At 41.5% G+C, this 19,631-nt stretch overlaps 1 protein-coding gene across 3 annotated transcripts in view; it reads left to right on the top strand.

Annotated features, from left to right (window-relative positions):
- Positions 1 to 19,631, top strand: part of ADGRA1 (adhesion G protein-coupled receptor A1) — a 396,447-nt gene that overhangs the window by 373,421 nt on the left and 3,395 nt on the right. For all 3 annotated transcript variants that reach the window (XM_069980134.1, XM_069980135.1, XM_069980133.1), the window contains one exon: positions 16,741 to 16,836. In XM_069980134.1, the coding sequence (XP_069836235.1) occupies positions 16,741 to 16,836 (96 nt within the window). The remainder of the gene's footprint in view (positions 1 to 16,740; positions 16,837 to 19,631) is intronic.

Genomic DNA, 19,631 nt, shown 5'->3' with positions numbered 1-19,631 from the left:
TAAGTAGCTATAATTCAAAAACAATTTTAAAAAGTGTGGTGTGTCCTGGAATCATATATGTCTACCCTAATAAAGGTCGCTGTAATGATCAGCAGCTTTGAATCCACTCTGCTATCTAAGCGGTTACATTTTAGGCTACTCCCAAGGGCCCTTAAATAGCCCCCCTGTTTTAGCTAGTACCTTTTATACCAAGATGTGGTCTTCACTGTAGGGGACTATCAGGTCACTTACCTTTGTGAGACACCAGTGCAAAGCACAGAGGGCCCAGAGGAGTTCTCATAAAGACTAAAGTCTAGGGTGGCAGCCCATCTACATGGTGACTGGATGGGCAAACAGGTCAAGGTGCGTTCACAGGTTTGTACTCAGAAAAGGTCAAAGTAATAGCCCTATTTCACGGAACGATTATCGTTCATAGACTCGCTCCAACGACCGCTCGTTAACGAGCACGATTTTTTTAAGCGAACGATAACACATAATACTTGTGGGAACGTGAACGATATCTGTAGTGTAACGATTTTTTTGCGGTCGTTACATCGTTACATGGTCGTTTAAAACGTTCGCCGGGCTGAGCATGTAGGTGGGGAAATGTAGGTAGACATTTCAAGAAAGACTGAAAGATTTTTTATTCAACAAAAAGATTAGCGAATTATTGTTGAAAGACCAACGATTTTTTTTCGACATGTTGAAAAAAAATAGTGAACAACTCAACGACGATTTCGTAGTTGTCGTTCGCTCGTTTACAGCTATTCCACAGAACGAATATCGTTAACGAGCGGTTAACGAATCGTTCAAAGACGTTCCGTGGAATAGGGCCTTTAGACACAGGTGAAGCAACATAGTACAATGGAGAGATGGGAATGGCAGGGACAGGAGCAGCTAGAGATGTAATACAGGCTTAAGGATGTCTACCAGGAGGCCCAGTACCATGGTGCGAGTGAACCAATTATTAAATATTGTGTAAGTCTCCCTAATGCCTACAAAACAACTGCATGGACTCCCCTAGACTTCTTTTGGTATTTGGTACCAAGACATAAGCAGATCAGACCCTTTAGGTTCTGTAAGTTGTGAGGTGCAGCCTCCATGGCTCAAATATGTTTTTCCTAACCAATCCCACAGATGCTCGATCAGATTAAAATCTGGAGCGCCTAAAGGCCAAGTTACCCCTTTCCTTGTGTAGGCATATGGAATGATAAAGGAGATGGTTTCCCTCTGTGATGGAGCATTGTGCCATTAGGGAATACTGCTACCATCTATACAATGTGTAGGTAGGTAGTGTGTGCCTACATGATTTATCAGACCAGACCACCACTTTCCTTTGCTCCAGGGTCCAGCCTTTTTATAGCCCTTTTGTAGACACTTTTAGGAATGGCCAGGGACCAGCACGGGAACTCTGTGGCTATGTAACCTAATACACAGTAAGTGCTGACAGTGAGCAGGTAAGAACGGGAAGGCCGTGGGGAGCTACGGGAGGGGCTCCCAGATGATCCTTAGCTTATCTGGGTGGCCCATAGAAGATAGCAGTGGTCTGCTGCCTCCGCTCCTATTACACAGAGCGACAGCCAGCAGCTTTAGTTTTTTCAACGTGTTGAAAGACAAGGACCTACCGAAATAGTGCACCAAGCTACTGCACCAACCGATTATCGGTCGTAACGGCCGATAATCATCCAAATACAACCGATAATTGCTTGGTCTAATAGGGTCTAAGATGCCCACAACCCAGTTGAGGATTAGGCGTGTTTCTTTGCTTGGACTATTAACTTGCCTCTAAAGCCTGTTTTGGCCTTAATGACCAGGCTCATTTTTCAAAATCTGACCTGTCTCACTTTATGCGCTTATAGCTCAGTGATGCTTTAACGTATGCTAGCGATTTTGAGATTGTTTTTGAGATTGTTTCAACACATATGACACTTTATATTAGTGGCAAAATTTGGTCACTACTTTGTGTGTTTTTTATGAAAAACATTAAAATATCATGAAAAATTTGAAAATTTTGCATTTTATGAACTTCTGAAATTCTCTGCTTCTAAAAAAGAAAGTCATAGCACATAAATTAGTTACTAAATCACATTATCATTATGTCTTCTTTATTCTGGCATAATTTGGGAAACATATTTTACTTTTTTAGGGTGTTATGGGGCATAGAAATTTATTAGCAAATTATCACATTTTGTGAAAGTTTCCAAAACTGATTTTTTTTTAGGGACCAGTTCTTTTTTTAAATGGATTTAGAAGGCTTGTATACTGGAAACCCCTATAGGTGACCCCATTTTGGAAACTAGACACCTTAAAGAATTAATCTAGAGGTATAATGAGCATTTTAACCCTACAAGGGCTGGAGGAAAGTATTCACAATTAGGCCGTAAAAAAAATCGAAAATTTAAATTTTCAAATAATATATACGTTTAGATTAAAGTTTCTCATTTTCAAAAGGAACATGAGAAAAAAAGCATGCCAAAATTTGTAACGCAGGTTCTCCTGAATACAACAGTACCCCATATGTGGGCATAAACCAATGTATGGGCACACAGCCGGGCTCAGAAGGAAAGGAGCGCCAATTAGCTTTTTTAATGCAGATTTTGCTGAAGAAGTTTCCGAGCACTGGGTGCATTTGCAGAGCCCCTGTAGTGTCCGCAGAAGAGAAACCCCCCCCAAAAGTCACCCCATTTTGGAAAGTACACCCCTCAAAGAATTCATCTTGGGGTGTGGTGACCATTTTGACCCCACAGGTATTAGAGGAAAGTATTTAAAATTAGAAAGTAAAAATGAAAAACTTGAATTTTTCCAATAATATGTTTGTTTAGTTTGAAATTTCTCAATTTCACAAGGAACATGAGAGAATCCGCACCCCAAAATTTGTAACGCAGGTTCTCCTAAGTACAACGGTACCCCATATGTGGGCATAAACCACTGTATGGGCACACAGGAGAGCTCAGAAGGAAGGGAGCGCCAATTAGCATTTTCAGTTCAGATTTTGCTGAAGTAGTTTCTGAGCGCCAGGTGCGTTTGTAGTGCCCCTGTAGTGTCCGCAGAAGAGAAACCCCCCCCAAAAAAGTCACCCCATTTTGGAAAGTACACCCCTCAAAGAATACATCTTGGGGTGTGGTGACCATTTTGACCCCACAGGTATTAGAGGAAAGTATTCAAAAGACAGTAAAATTGAAAAACTAGAAATTTTTCCAATAATATGTTTGTTTAGTTTGAAATTTCTCAATTTCACTAGGAACAGGGGAGAAGCTGCATGCCAAAATCCGTAACGCAGGTTCTCCTGAGTAGAACGGTACCCCATATGTGGATATAAACCACTGTATGGGCACACAGCAGGGCTCAGAAGGGAAGGAGCACCAATTAGCATTAGACGGCTTCCACTACTAAGTCTATAAAGTAAAGAAATAAAGACAAGACACAAGTTAAAAAAAAATTTTATTAAAATAAAACCCCCCCCACACCCCTCATTGACCATTTTATTAAAAAAAAAAAAAAAAAAAAAAACAACCGCTGCTCATCGACTTAGTCCACGTAATCCGACTTAATCCACAGGATACCAATATCTGAAAAACAAAAAGGGAGAAACACACAAAAAACACACAAACAGGAGCACAACACCCATCATTGTGAGCGGTGTTGTGCTTCTTACAGTATGCAGCATCTTTACAGATCGCTGCTTACAGTCTGGCCCCCAAGGGGTTAAGGGAGGATGTATTGCATCCCCCTTAACCCCTTGGGGGCCAGACTGATGTCAGACTGCACCCATCCCAGCAAGGAAGGGGTTAAGTGACCCCCCCCTTCCTTGCTGGGAGGGGTGCAGTGCAGAGGAGGGGGTGGGGAGAGCTGTATACTCACCCCGATGTGTCCTCTTCGCTGGTCCGCAGCACAATGAAGTCACTGTGCTGTGGACCTGCTAATTAAAGTAAAGTGATGATTAGTACAGAATGCTCTATTGCCGGCAATATGAATTAACGGCTTACTGGAGCTTCCTGTACTAATTAATATTTAATTAATAAAACACATTTTCGTTGAAATAAAATCAGTTTCGTTGTTCAATAATTTAATTTAAACGAATCCATCTTTGTGCAATTAAATATACTGTAAAAAAATAAATATATATATATATATATATATATATATATATAAATATACATTTATTTATATATATATTTATTTTAACAGTATATTTAATTGCAAAATGATGGAATCATGTTTAAATTTAATTATTGAACAATGAAAGGGACTTTATTACAACGAAAATGTGTTTTATTAATTCAATATATTAACCATGAGAGGCCTTGGCATCGGCATACTGCAGAGGATCGCAAACCCCGGTAATAGCAATTCATGTAAACTCTTTCCCTGCTTTCCCAGATGCATCCAGAGGTGTTTGCATCACTTTCTTAAGATTTTATTTGTTATTTTTAGTTGAACCAGATTTCCAAGTAAATGACCGTATGTTTTGAGCCGCATGTCTATTTTTTCCCACGGCCGTAGTTTCAGCCGCACATTTACAGCCGCATAAAAAATACAGCCGCACACATACATAGTGTGAACCTAGCCTAAGACAGTAAAAATGAAAAACTCGAATTTTTCCAATAATATGTTCGTTTAGTTTAAAATTTCTTAATTTCACGAGGAATGAGAGAAAAAAAATACCCCAAAATTTGTAACGCAGGTTCTCCTGAGTACAACGGTACCCCATATGTGGGCATAAACCACTGTATGGGCACACAGCGGGACTCAGAAGGAAGGGAGTGCCAATTTGCTGACGCAAAACCGCAGCTAGTAATAGTTATTAGAATAGCGCAGTTACTAAAATACAATAAAAAATTAGATTACAGGTAATGTGGGGTGGTCACGGGCAACCTGGTGTGGTTATGGGCAACCTGGGGTGGTTATGGGCAACCTGTGGTGGTTACGGGCAACCTGCGGTGGTTACAGACAATCTGGGGTGGTAACGGGCAACGTGGGGTGGTAAGGGGCAATGTGGGGTGGAAACGGGTAACGTGGGGTGGTTACGGGTAACGTGGGGTGGTTATGAATAAACTGAAGTGCTTATAGGTAATCTGAGATAGGTACCTGTAATTTGGGGTCGTTACAGGCAATCTCGCGTGGTTACGGGCAATCTGGAGAGGGTCACTGGTAATTTGGGGTGGTTAGAGGCAACATGCGGTGGTCGGAGGAAACGTGCGGTGATCGGAGGAAACGTGCGGTGGTCAGAGGCAACGTGCGGTGGTCGGAGGCAACGTGCGGTGGTCGGAGGCAACGTGCGGTGGTCAGAGGCAATCTGGGGGAATTACGTGTGATTAGGGGCAACATGGGGTGGTAACAGACAATCTACGGTGGTTACGGGCAACATGGGGTGGTTACAGACAATCTGGGGTGGTTACGGATAAACTGAAGTGCTTATAGGTAATCAGGGGTGGGTACGTGTAATTTTGGGTGGTTACGGCAATCTGGTGTGGTTACGGGCAATCTGGAGGGGGTCACTGGCAACGTGTGTGAGTTAGAGGCAACATGCGGTGATTATAGGCAATGTGCGGTGGTCAGAGGCAACGTGCGGTGGTTACGTGCAATCTGGGGGGTTACGGGCAATCGGGGCTGATTGCGGACTATCTAGAGGAGGTCACTGGCAATTCGGGGTGGTTACGGTCAACATGTGGTGGTTACGGGCAACGTGCGGTGGTTATGGGCAACGTGCGGTGGTTATGGGCAACGTGTGGTGGTTATGGGCAACGTGCGGTGGTTATGGGCAATGTGTGGTGGTTATAGGCAACGTGCGGTGGTTATGGGCAACGTGCGGTGGTTATGGGCAATGTGTGGTGGTTATAGGCAATGTGCGGTGGTTATGGGCAACGTGCGGTGGTTATGGGCAATGTGCGGTGGTTATGGGCAATGTGCGGTGGTTATAGGCAACTTGCGGTGGTTAGAGGCAACGTGCGGTGGTTAGAGGCAACGTGTGGTGGTTATGGGCAACGTGCGGTGGTTATGGGCAATGTGTGGTGGTTATAGGCAACTTGCGGTGGTTATGGGCAACGTGCGGTGGTTATGGGCAATGTGCGGTGGTTATGGGCAATGTGCGGTGATTACGTGCAATCTGGCGTGATTAGGGGCAACCTGGGGCGGATACGGGCAACCTGCGGTGGTAACGGGTAATCTGGGGGGGGGTAGGGGTAATTTGGGAGTAAACTGCAATTATTACTATAATAAAAAGTGTGTGTTTTATTTTTTTTGTATGTTTTTCACTTTTTGTACTTGATACATTCATTTTCACTATATTACTATGATTACTGTGATATTTTCTATCACAGTAATCATAGTTCAGTGACAGAGACCAAATTGGTCTCTGTCACTTTAAATTTTCCGAGATAACTGATTCTGGAGCGCATGCGCACTTCAGAATCAGCCTGGACGCCGAGGAGGACGGACCTCCCTGGATCAGATAATGTATATGGGGAAGGGGGGTGACTGGAGGACAGGGGTGACTGGGGGGGGTGGATTCACGGTGGGGGGAGATGAAAGCTGTCGTCGGCGCCGGTAATGCCGGTACCGGCGGATCGCCGCTATAACGGTAATAGCGGCGATCCGCCGATATCGGGGGATGCGGGGAGAGGGGCGGAGGGACATACTGGTAGTGGCGGTGGGGGGAGGCAACGTTCTGCAGCCTTCCCCCGCCGCCCGATCGGTGGGAGGCCATGAATCTCCCCATAGACGCTGCGGTCGCATTGACCGCGGCGTTTATGGGGTTAACGGCCCGGGGGAGCGTGGCTCCCCTCCAGGCAGAGGCAGCGGGAGGATGCTGTGTGACATAGCCTCCTCCCGCTGCCCGATCACCGTTAGGGACAGCGGGGGGAGGCAGGGAAGCCATGACGTTTGGGAAACGTCATGTTGCGGGAACTACCTGCTTTACATGACGTTTCCCAAACGTCATTTTGCGGCAAGGGGTTAATGGTAGGTACTCACCACTGTATACTGGGACCAACCCGCCACAAGGCCTACCACTCTAGAGATGCTCTAACCAAGTCATCTAGACATCACAACTTGGACCTTGTCAATGTTGCTCAGATTCTTAAAGTGTCACTGTCGTTATAACGTTCAAAATCTAAATCAACAGTAGATGTGAAATAAAGAAACTTTGCAATATACATTTATTATTTGTTGTTGTTGTTTTTATTATGCTTTAAAATAAAGCTGAACTTACCAGAAATCCAGGTCCAGTCTCCTGAAGGCAGATTTTCTGAGTTGTGCTGGTTGAAAAAAACAGACTAAACACAGGAATAGTACAGAGAGTCACAACTCAGTGTGTCCATTAATCACATGGCTGCCTTCTCTCATGTTCTCCATGACAATTAAAAAAAAATAATAATGAATGTAAATTGCAAACTTGCTTTATATCACATTTTAGTTTAGATTTTGAAAGTTATAATGACAGGTATACTTGAAGCTTGTCCACACTACAAACTACCGACATCAGGATCCAATGCTGCTTTTTATATATGTATATATATATATATATATATATATATATATACACATACCTGCCTCGACAGCCATTATTGTAACAAGGTAATCTAAGTTGTTAATCTCTCTTGTCGGTGGCTGATATATATATATATATATATATATATATATATATATATATATATATATATATATAGCATGCTGCATGGCCCTTACTTTCTCACAGAAATATTAGTGCACAACTCCCATCTGATACATTGTCCTACATTTCAGCCTGTGGTTCAGAACCTGTGTTTATCTCAGTAGACAAGGATATGGAGGCCGGTAGTAATAGATCATCCTTTGACCTTATCTTCTTAATACAGTTGCTATGAGTTAGGTTCGCCTTCTCTCATGAGATATTTATAATCTATTTTCTTGTTTTCTAACAAGCAACTAAATCTTGGGTGATTACTTTATGTCATGTCTTCTACACACAGGTCCAGGCGTAAGCGTAGCTAGAAAATTCAATCCCTAGACAGCGCGAGCGCAGATCTACAAGGCGAGCTGTCTTTTTCTACCATTATAAAGTATGCAGTGCCACTAGTAGGTGCGTCAGAGTATTTATGGCCAGAATAGCTTCACTGTGTAGTTAGAGATGATTATCATTGGACTGTCATTGGTGATGCTATGCTAGGATTTTATTATTATCGCTTTGATGTAACCCTAGGTGACCCTAATGTTAACCGAACTGTGAAGTACAGTCAGGGCCACCTCCAGGGTAGTACATATAGTACTGTTGCAAGTGGTCCAGGCAAATACTGGAGCCTCATTTACATGCTACCCACTGGAAGATAAATGGGAACTATGTTTCACTAATGAAATAATAGGGCTATATTTTATGTTATTGGTAACCTACTTTCCAACATACTGTAATACTAGTGGTTGCAACCAGACCCCTAAGCCAAGACTGCTCATAGGCCTCCCTCATTACATTAATACTAACTTTTTACTTTGGGATTAGGCAGAGCACTCTTAAATCATTGCCTGATCATAGAGCTAACTATGCAGGCGTACAGTTACAGCTGCACAGTGTACATTATCTCTTCCCAGTGCTCTTCTCTTTGTAGAGAGAAAGTAGAAGAATTACAGCAAGGCCAATGCTAAAGCCTAGAGGTCAGGCATAGACAGCTAATAGCCCATGTGTGTCCATGTATGTACACCTTGTTCTCCAATCATAGATCATCCCAGAGCATGCCCCTTATGTACCTCTGACAATTCACCAATCACTGTAATGAAATTCATCATCTCAGTCACTAACATTTAATCTAATAGACATTGAAATGCTGCCTATTGATTTTTAGATGGTAGAGGGCCCCCTTATCCACTGAGCGCCCATGCAGCTGCATTAACCTCTTCATTACTCAAACCACTTGAGATATGGAGAATAACTTTCACTGCACTAGACCTGCATGCTGCTCAGTACTATTTACTTGGATACTATAAGGCCCTGTACATCTCTCCTAGATGGAACAGTTAGTCACCTATAGACACATATTTTCAGGTTCTTTTCCCTCATTTTAATGCTGTTCTGTATTGCCTGGCCTGAAGGGAGCAGTGTCCCATTCCTAACTGTCCCATTTACTAGCTACAACCTTTTGCACAAGGTCCTATGAGCTTTTGCTGCACCCTGCATTGTAAATACCCAAGTGCCGTAACCTGGGGTTGCTAGGCTTTGTTAGCAGTGGGCTAAGCGTTGGTGAAGGCACTTCTTACGGAAGCCAGGAGTGGTATACTAGCACTGGGCTTTAAAAGTTTTGCACAAGTGTGGATGTGGGTGCAGGTACTGTACAAAAATAACCACAGCACTGAGCCCAGCACATAACCAAGAACAGTTTACGGATAGAATCTTCAGTGTAATACAATATACTTTGGCAGTAAAGGTTCATGGTAAAAAAAGAAGAAGCAGAACAGTCCTTTTTCCTGATGGACACCACAGGATAGTTAACTAGGGTACTTGAGGTGTATAGTAGTGATAGAAGGTGCTTGGCTTAGGAGAAAATCAGGGTTTGTGTAAAAAGGCTAAGGGGTAACTTGTTAGAAGAAGCTCCTACTCTCGGTTTTGACTTATACCACCTTCTGCCAGAAGAGCCCACTGAGTGCCAGGTCTGATTGCACAACCCAGCGAAGCCAGCCTCTCAAGGTTCCCTGAGTAGGCTGAGAAGCTATCATTGACTTGACGAATCATGAAGACTTAGGAATCATCCTGACTTTGTTAGAAAAATGTCACCTCCGACATAGACGAGGTGACCCAGCTAGGCAGTTACCCCACCTTAGGACTTATAATGCATAACATCTTTATCTTCTCTATCTGAACTCCAACCTCTCCACTCCAACCAAAGACTCTCTCTAGACATAAACGACTCCTCTCTCCACCCACAAGGAACTAACTAGCCTTAAGTAGTGGTGGCCGGGACTAACCACCCATTGGTGGGGAATGTACCAGAAAGAAAATACCTAAGTGTGTAATAGGCTGTGTGGCGTGAGGTACCTAGGCTTACAATTGGTCAACAAAACAGAACAAGACACACCCATTCAACCCCTTATGTAATCTTCAACTGTGCACAGGATAAGAATAGTGAGACACCAAGTGGTGAGGCAGTGAAATACAGCTGAGAGTGGAACACATAATAGAAATACCCGATGACAGGTGGTGATGAGAAGCAGCGGCACACCTCCTCTGGGACACTACACAAGGACACCTGATGTAGCACAAACACCATCCCACTTTTCACTGTATGGAGCTTAGATGTGTGAATTACGTCCCTGCTGCAAGCAACAAGCTCTACTTCAGCAGTCCTATTTTTCTGAATTTTGCATGAATGTTAAAACCATGCAATGATCTAGAAAATCCACTTACTTGGCATCACCATCTGAATACATAGTCCTCATGGCCCGCATAAACTACAGCCAAAATGATATGCTTGATTAGCAAAAACCTACATATTAAGCAGCTTGTAACAGAAGTAATTGCAATTACCGGTGTAAGGATATTTTTTAACACAAGCCCCACTGTGTCTCACCGTGCGAACTATGATGATAAAGTGGACCGCGAAAAGCCGAGTCCTGTTCTTATTTCTATCAGATTGCAATAACTCACTTGACGTTGCTTTCTGTTTAATACCTATTAGTGCATATTACCTAATGGACCAGATGTAGTAGAATTTTAATTGTAGAAATAGGCCACTGTATTCTTATGCATGAAGATACTGTCGATCTATAGCTATTTCTAGTTATTTATGTGCACTGTAATAACACAGCTCGATAAATTATTCCATAAGACTATTATGCAGGAATATTAATTCTTCCTACATTGGAATCACACGACTCAAAGTGAATGGGGTCACATTGTGACCCACAAGTGGCTGTGACTTTGCAGTCGAAAAGATCCATCCTGGATGTATTTTTTGTAACTGCAGGCAGCCATATGGATAAGAAGTCACATGACCAAGAAAAGTGACACAGTGGTTCCTGGCTGCACAGTTAGAGGGCGCCATGCAGCCCGAGCCTGATTATACCTTGAGTTGTGTTTGTGGTTTACAGGAATAAAGTTGTTCTCAGTATAAGATTTCAAATAATAACCAAAGACTTATGAGTAGACATATATACGGAGGGAAGCAGACAACACAGTAGCTATGGAACCTAGTAAGTTCCATAGATGTTCTCAGAGATGCTGTAAGTAATATCTAAAGATAACACAGATCAACGGAAAAACAAAGGTATAATTTTTGTATAGTGATATCACTATAGGGGAGATTTATTAATGATGCACCCCTGGCGTACAGGGCGCAGGGCCGAACAGCTTTACTAACCTTTACACCAGTCTTGATAAATGCCCCCTATGTGCATTGTATCTATGCTGTGATATCACTGTTTTATTATCCCTGTGCTGTGACATCACTATGATACTATCCATGTACAGTAAGGTGTGTATTATCCATGTACTGTGATATGATGTGATATTATCCATGTACTGTAAGGTGTGCATTATCCATGTACTGTGACATCACTGTGATCTTATCCATGTACTGTAAGGTGTGTATTATCCATGTACGGTGACATCACTGTGATATTATCCATGTACAGTAAGGTGTGTATTATCCATGTACTGTGATATGATGTGATATTATCCATGTACTGTAAGGTGTGCATTATCCATGTACTGTGACATCATTGTGATCTTATCCATGTACTGTAAGGTGTGTATTATCCATGTATACACACCTTACAGTACATGTACAGTACAGTACACGGTGACATCACTGTGATATTATCCATGTACTGTGATATGATGTGATATTATCCATGTACTGTAAGGTGTGTATTATCCATGTACTGTAAGGTGTGCATTATCCATGTACTGTGATATCACTGTGATACTATCCAGGTACTGTAAAGTGTGTATAATCCATGTACTATGACATCACTCTGATATTATCCATGTACTGTAAGGTGTTTATTATCCCTGTGCTGTGACATCACTGTGATATTATCCATGTACTGTAAGGTGTGTATCATCCATGTACTGTAAGGTATTTATTATCCATGTACTGTGACATCACTGTGATATTGTCCATGTACGTAAGGTGTTTATTATCCATGTACTGAGACATCACTGTGGTATTATCCATGTACTGTAAGGTGTTTATTATCATGTACTGAGATATCACTGTGGTATTATCCATGTACTGTAAGGTGTTTATTATCCATGTACTGTGACATCACTGTGATATTATCCATATACTGTAAGGTGTGTATTATCCATCTACTGTGACATCACTGTGATATTATCCATGTACTGTAAGGTGTTTTTTATCATGTACTGAGACATCACTGTGGTATTATCCATGTACTGTAAGGTGTTTATTATCCATGTACTGTGACATCACTTTGATACTATCCATGTACTGTAAGTTGTTTATTATCCATGTACTGTAACCTCACTATGTCATCCCTGTAGTGTGACATCACATTGTACATCATGCAATATTTCTATGCTGTGACATCACTAAGTACATTATTTCTGTACACTGCATTATTCATGTGCTGTTGCATCCCTGTGCACATTTTATCCATGCTGATGTCATTGAGTTTTTTTCCACATGTGCTATGACATCACTGTTTTCATTATCCCTAAACTGTGTCATCACTACGTTTGATCTTTGTTCCTGCATTATTTTATTACGTATCATTGTATTAGGCATTATTTCTATGATGTAACCTCACTTGGTGCATCATCCATGTAATGTGACACCATTGTGTGTATTATTGCTAATGCATATTATCTCTGCATAGTGACTTCACTAACCACATTGGACTCGTACTCTGACATCACTATGTGCATTCTCCATATAATGACATCACAGTGTGCACTATTGCAATGCTATAGTATTATTGTGTGCATTATTTATTTTGTAGTTTTTTTTATTTGCACTGTTATTTATTTGCACTGTTATTTATTTGCACTGTTGTTTTTTCCGAAACAATGTCTGACATCACAGTGTGCTATTATATGACTAAGTACTCCATTCTTTTTCCATTACAGCAGTGATAGGGACAAGCTTTGGCTGTCCAGGCATGATGGGAACTGTAGTTTTGCAACAGCTGGAGGGCCAAAGGTTCCCCATCCCTGCATTACAGCAATGCATATAGTATCTTTGCATGATGACTTCCCTGGTTACATTAGGTGATATCACTGCATGCACTTAGGGTCCCAGCATTACCTATTCCCCTCCTGGGCCTGGGCCTGTCCAATATTTGGTGGCTAATCCACACAGCATACATTCTACACATAGATAAGAGCTTTGTCGATAGATCTGGTAGTTATAATAACCTTATACAAACACAGATCTTACATGACTAATGTAACATTTCTCATGGTTGTCATAAGACGAGGAACGTAATGTAAAGATAAATTACATTTCATACACATTTTAGAATTGCACTTGGAATTAATGACGGTTAAGCAAGAAGGAGAAGGCAAAAGGCTAAAAAGGCAATTAGCATTTAGATAGATGAATACCCAATTTCAGAGATCAAAGTAAGATTATTTCAGGTAGTGCAGCTGCAAGTAACATTGCTGGGGAAATATGATTAGTTTATACAGCAGATTGAGAGTGATCATAATTAATGAATTATGTTAGAAATGAATAAAAAAAAAGATGGTAAGATCTTCTTTATTATATCTCATCTCTTTTCATTACTGAGGAGTGTCAGGTGGCTATGTGTCATAAACTAGAAGACTACCTGCAGAATTGTGATGAGGAGGTGCCATCCATGTGACTGGCAGCACACGGAAAGAGACTATAAACATTAAGGAACGCTCCAAACAAAGTATTTTCAGAGATGGCTTTTTTTTTAATCAAGGCGCCCCCTGGTGGTTTGGGGAGTTATTGTGTTGAGCAGGAAGAGGACAAAGTGTAGTTAACTGCTTAATGAGCTATCGAAGAATTTAATTTATGGATAAGACAGGGACAGGGATAATAGGGACAGAAGGGCCGGTTGCTACCATAGAGAGATTGTCCTGGTTTTAAAGGGAACCTTTCACCATGAAAATACTATCTAAACTATTGGCATCATGTTATAAAGCAGGAAGATCTGAGCCGATTTTTATATATATAAAAAGTTTCAGTAAAACTTGTAATTTATTAATTGTAAACTGTCCTTAGGAGTCAAGGGGGCAGTGTCACTCAATGATAAAACCTCCCACTGGACTCCTAAGAAAGGGGAAATCAGGTATATGACAAGTGATATTAAATCTTTCCCCATAAAGATATATATCAATTCACTCAGCTCTTCCTCCTCTGTAATATGATACTGATAGATGACATAGTAACAGGGTCCCTTTATGGATTTTTTTTTTGTAAGGGCAATGTGTTTTTTGTGAAGGGTTGCAGTTATATAGAAAATAATTAAGAGCCCATGCTCACCTCTTCATGGCTCCCGGTGTCCTTCTGCAGCGTCTCCAGTGTCCCCTGCTGAATGCATCCCTATCACTTCCGACACTGCCTGCTCAGCCAATCATTGGCCACGGTGCTGTCCCTTCTTATTCAGGGATTAGGTGAGTGAGCTGTCACTCCCAAGACAAGTATGTCTTGGAAGTGGTGGGGCTGTAGTCAGTGGGGGGACTCTGAAGATGGGACAGCAGGGCACTGGGGGGGGCACGCACGTGAGCATAGGCTCTTTATTATTTTCTATATAACCGCAGCTACAGTATATATGAAAAGTTTGCTAATGCCAGATATCCCCTTTTAAGGCCTTTTTATACATTACAATATGGTTAACAAGAGTTGTTAGAAACGCTCATGTATCCAACAATCACCCAGTGTAAAAGAGCCAGTGATCAGCTGATGACCGAGCAAACGCTTGCTCGTCGGTTGATCGGATGTTTTGCGCAGCCAGGTAAATAATACATGTAAAGGCGCAACAAATGTGTGTCGATTAGAAGGACCCAAATCGGGACTAGAAATGATCGAACATCGGGAAATCTTAGGTTCGATCGAACTCGAACCTTCCGCATTTGATTCCCGATGCCTTCACGGTCTATGGGAAAGGAGGAGACAGCCCAAGTATCGCCTGGAATTCTGGGATTCAGCCTAGGTAATATTCTGTATCTCAGAATTCCAGGTGGTACCCGGGCTGTCTCCTCCTTCCCCACGGACTGGGAAGGCATTGGGAATCAAATGCTGCAGGTTCGACAAGGTTCAAGTCCGATCGAACCTAAGATTTCTCGATGTTCGATTATCTCTAATTGGGATGTGTAGTAAAACGTGTGTTCTGATAAGGGAGTAAAGATATATATACACCTGCAACAGTTGTTGGCCAAACATTTGTAAGGCCAACAGCATTCTCTCTTGACCCATACACATGAATGCCATGGGGCACTAGGGGGGCACAATTCGAGGTTTAGCCTTAGTCAGCAAAAAAACTAGATTTGGCCCTAGCTGTATCCATGTTTTCCAGGCCTCTCTAGGATTGGATACTACCACCAACTTAAGCGCTGATCTCTAACAAATAATAAATAGATAGCCTTTTTTTTGGCCAGCAAAACATAGAACTCTTCTGCTTTTGTTACTTCTTAGTAATAAAGCCTCTCAGCCATGATATACACATGTCCCGTGTAATATCAGCCTTATTTCTTGATGCATTGTGTGGCTGAAGCCAGCGCTATAGACAATAGATGTTTCCATTCTGGTCGTCATGGATACATTCACCGAAATGAAAAAACATTAGAAAGTATACTTGTATAATGCCATGTTCTAATATACGGAAATTGCTGTTCCATGGACACATATGGTCATGGCACTATAGAGAGGAAGCTATTGGGGAGTGGTATACAGTATAAGGTAATTGCACAGGTTATAGTCAGTTTATTAATAGTATGTGGATGTGATATTGGGTAGTTTTGCGGCAGCGCTGACAGACCTACTTTACATCTCATGAAAGCATGTGGGCTTGAAAAGTAAATTAGCAGCACATTGCTGGAGAACAACAAAGAATCTCTTTCAAAGGTGTTTCATTCCTGAGATTTCAGAGCGCCTCGTTGCATGGCTTTCTGATTTCTGTGCCGCAGGTGGCGGCGTTTAATTAGCTGCGCGAAGGTTACAGTAATATTGGGAAAAGAGTTAAACAAGTTCATTGATGGCTGATTATATTGATATAACAGACAGTACCGGAAGATCACCTATATGATTGATGCTACTTTTTTTATAAGGGATATCAGGGCACCTTTTCATTCCAGGGGTGTCTGATCGGCACCACCCCTTCTTATAATGAAGCTAGCCCTTAAAGGGGTTTTCCAGGCAACATTTATTTCTGTCTAATTGTTCTCAGGGTATGGTTAAATAGAAAAAAAAATCATATACTCGCCTCCTTCCCTTCACTGCTGTCATTAAAGCTGCATCGGAATAAATTTACTCCAAAATCATCACATTGGATTTTCTGCTGTTGATTTTTCAATCATTTCTAGACACATCAGTCAATGGGACAACCTAATGCTTTAGGAGTGGGGCCTATTGGGGCCTGTAGGGCATGGCAGCTGGCACAGACCCTTTGCTGTAATAATCCTTGGCCCAGCGATAAGCGTCCGACATGAGACAATTGTAAAATTTGCTGTCTATAAATGTTTTTTGGAAAAATTCTATGAGCTAATAGATGGGCTGGAGAATACTTCGTTATATAAATTATTTTTTTTTACTTCTTTCCATCATTACAGCTACTCATGGTCTACCTATGCTCTCTCTCTCTCTCCAGGTTTTATCTTATAAGTGGCGGTGTCCCTTTTATTATTTGTGGAATTACTGCTGCAACGAACATAAAAAATTATGGAAATGAAGACAACGCACCTTAGTAAGTAATGTGATGTGAGATGATGAGAGATGCTGAAAGCAGTCGTCTTCTGTGTTCCCTTCATTTACCTAATAGATTCGTGTTATACCTGGAGTGTTATCGTGTGCTGTAGCTTCAGCTCTCACATTATTGTAGCAACATTGTAAATAGCGTCATAAGGAAACTAAGCAATGAACTGAACCGTACAACCTCTACACTGCCACCATACTGTACATTACTATGACCATACTGTACATTGTTACTACCACCTAACATATATCTACAGTGTTTCCCCGAAAATAAGACATCCTATTAAAATAAAACACCCTAACTATCCCACCAACTAGCCTAAAATAAGCCACCACCACCCCCAAAATAAGGCACCCCCACTAAACTAAGCCACCCCCTGAAAGTAAGGCACCCTCCAAAAGTAAGGCCGCTAACCACCCAGCCCCCAGCTCACTCACCTAATCTTCTTGTGAACCTTGACAGCCGCCACCACAGGCACCCTATTCCTTGGCCCCCACGTCCGTCCACATGTTCTGACGTCCCGCCGCACTTACTAACGTCCTGACGTCCCGCCGCAAGTCCCGATGGCCCGATGCATGGTCCTCGTCCTACAGAACATTAGTGAGTATGCTAGGAGGGTTCGAGGGGGAGAGAGCCGAGGTGGGAGAGGGATGAGGGGAGAGAGCAGAGGGGGGAGAGAGTTGCGGAGGGTAGACCTGGGGGAGAGAGCTGAGGAGGAAGGATGCCGGAGAGAAATAAGACACCCCCAAAAATAAGACAAAAGGCACTGTGATATTTTCAGGGAAACACTGTATTATCCATACTGCACAACACTACCACCATACTGTACATTTCTATAACCATACTGTACATTGCTACTACCATCTAACATATCTACGACCCATACTGCACAACACTACCACCATACTCTGTTTTACTATGACCATACTGAACATTGCTACTACCATACAACACACACCTACTACCCATAATGCATAATGCACCATACTCAAAAAATACTCAACTCATGTAACAAACATTCGAGTATTTTGATGCTCGCTCATCTCTATTACTTCCATAAAAAGTCATAGATTCTACAATGGATCAACCTGGCACAGCCCCCAGTGCAGATGTGAACATAACCTAATAGTATTATAAAGCCATGCTAGTTCATGGCATGTTGAACACGGCAAAAAGAAAACATAAATCCTCCCATGTTGATGTGACCTACAAAGTTTGACCATGTCGTGGGTAATTTCTATATTTGTTTCATTTTTCTTCTTTTCACTTGAAACTTCTCAATACCTTTTATGTTGCTCTGGAAGAAAAAAAAATGTGAAAACTGATTAAAAGCAAAAGGAAAAAAAATAGCAAAGTAAAGCAAATCTCCTTTGTGAGATCTTTCATCACCATTCATTTGACTTGTGAGTTTTAGATCTGAAAAAATAATTCATGAAGAAAAGTATTTGGAAGCTCGGACCGGCTATGTGCAGCCATCAGGCTCCCCGGTGTATAATTAAGACTGGCTGACACACAGTAACACCATAATCCAATGAGCGCTAAGCTCCAAATCATTAGAAAGTCGTTATAAAGATGGCCACATTAGTCCTATGGAGGGAGGAAATCACTTCCTGGAAGATACCCAGCGATGTTCTATGAACAAACAAACCACTTGATATTATTACATATGATAATCACTGCCTGGATCACAGATTATTGTCTTTGGCCGCTTCTAAGCTCCAATCTACAAGTGTTACAACTGCTACGAAAGATTTTATTTAAAATCTATTTTTGATTGAAAATTTTTTAATGTTTTTTTCCCTATGGATTATGTAGGAATCGGCAGGAAACCGATTGTGGCACGAGCCACCATAGGCTGTAACAGCCTCCGGAAGCCGGATTTCTGGATAGACTATAGGCAAAGAAGAGTTGCACATTTTGGTCCATATTACATTTGCATAAAAATGTGCAACTTTTTGACATCTTTAGCTCACTTTTCACACCAACTCCCTAAGGCTATGTTCACACACAGTAAAAGAAAAATACGGCTGTAAAATAGATATAAAGTGCAGCTGTATTTTGATTGTGAGTTATAAGCAGGTAAGGCAATTAAACACTCTTCATTCCCCGGTAGGCCATCCGACTGATGTGCACCATAAGCTATCATGGAAGTAAGGGGCAATAACTAACTGATCAGAATGGGTCTCATCACTGAGACCCTATGTGATGTAAACCCTTGACATATCTAGACAATATGTCAAGAACGGTGGGTGAATATAATAATAATTTTTAATAATAATTTTATTTGTATAGCGCCAACAGATTCCGCAGTGCTTGCAACAGATTCCGCAGCGCTTGAATATTGTGTATCAGCATTGCACAGTGAAAAGATTTTTAGGGTACAGGTTATATACAAGTTTCTGAAGGTTGCATTTTTATAACCGTGAATTATATTATTCAATTAAAAAAAAAAAAACATGACTCAATAGTCGAAGAAAACCATGAGGTACAATGGTGCTTCAATTAAAGAAATATATATAATTCACTGCTGACAAATGTTATTGTTTGCAAATTGAAAAACATATAACATAGTGGTAGGAAGCATGACATGCTGAAATATAGCGGCCTTCGGGTTACCGATTTTTCAAATGGAAGGAGGCTGAGTTGCAAAAAGAAAGACTCTCTTTGGAAGCTGTTTCATAGAAACAGTAAGAAAGATGCAGAACTATCTCCAGAATATGTTCTGGGGTCTTGGAATTTAGGACAAGGATCAAAAATCCATGGGACAATTTCTGTACCATAAAACT

This window comes from Dendropsophus ebraccatus, chromosome 8 (assembly GCF_027789765.1).
Source record: "Dendropsophus ebraccatus isolate aDenEbr1 chromosome 8, aDenEbr1.pat, whole genome shotgun sequence".
In the NCBI taxonomy this organism is placed as follows: Eukaryota; Metazoa; Chordata; class Amphibia; order Anura; family Hylidae; genus Dendropsophus; species Dendropsophus ebraccatus.
This window is presented reverse-complemented; position numbering and strand designations above follow the sequence as displayed.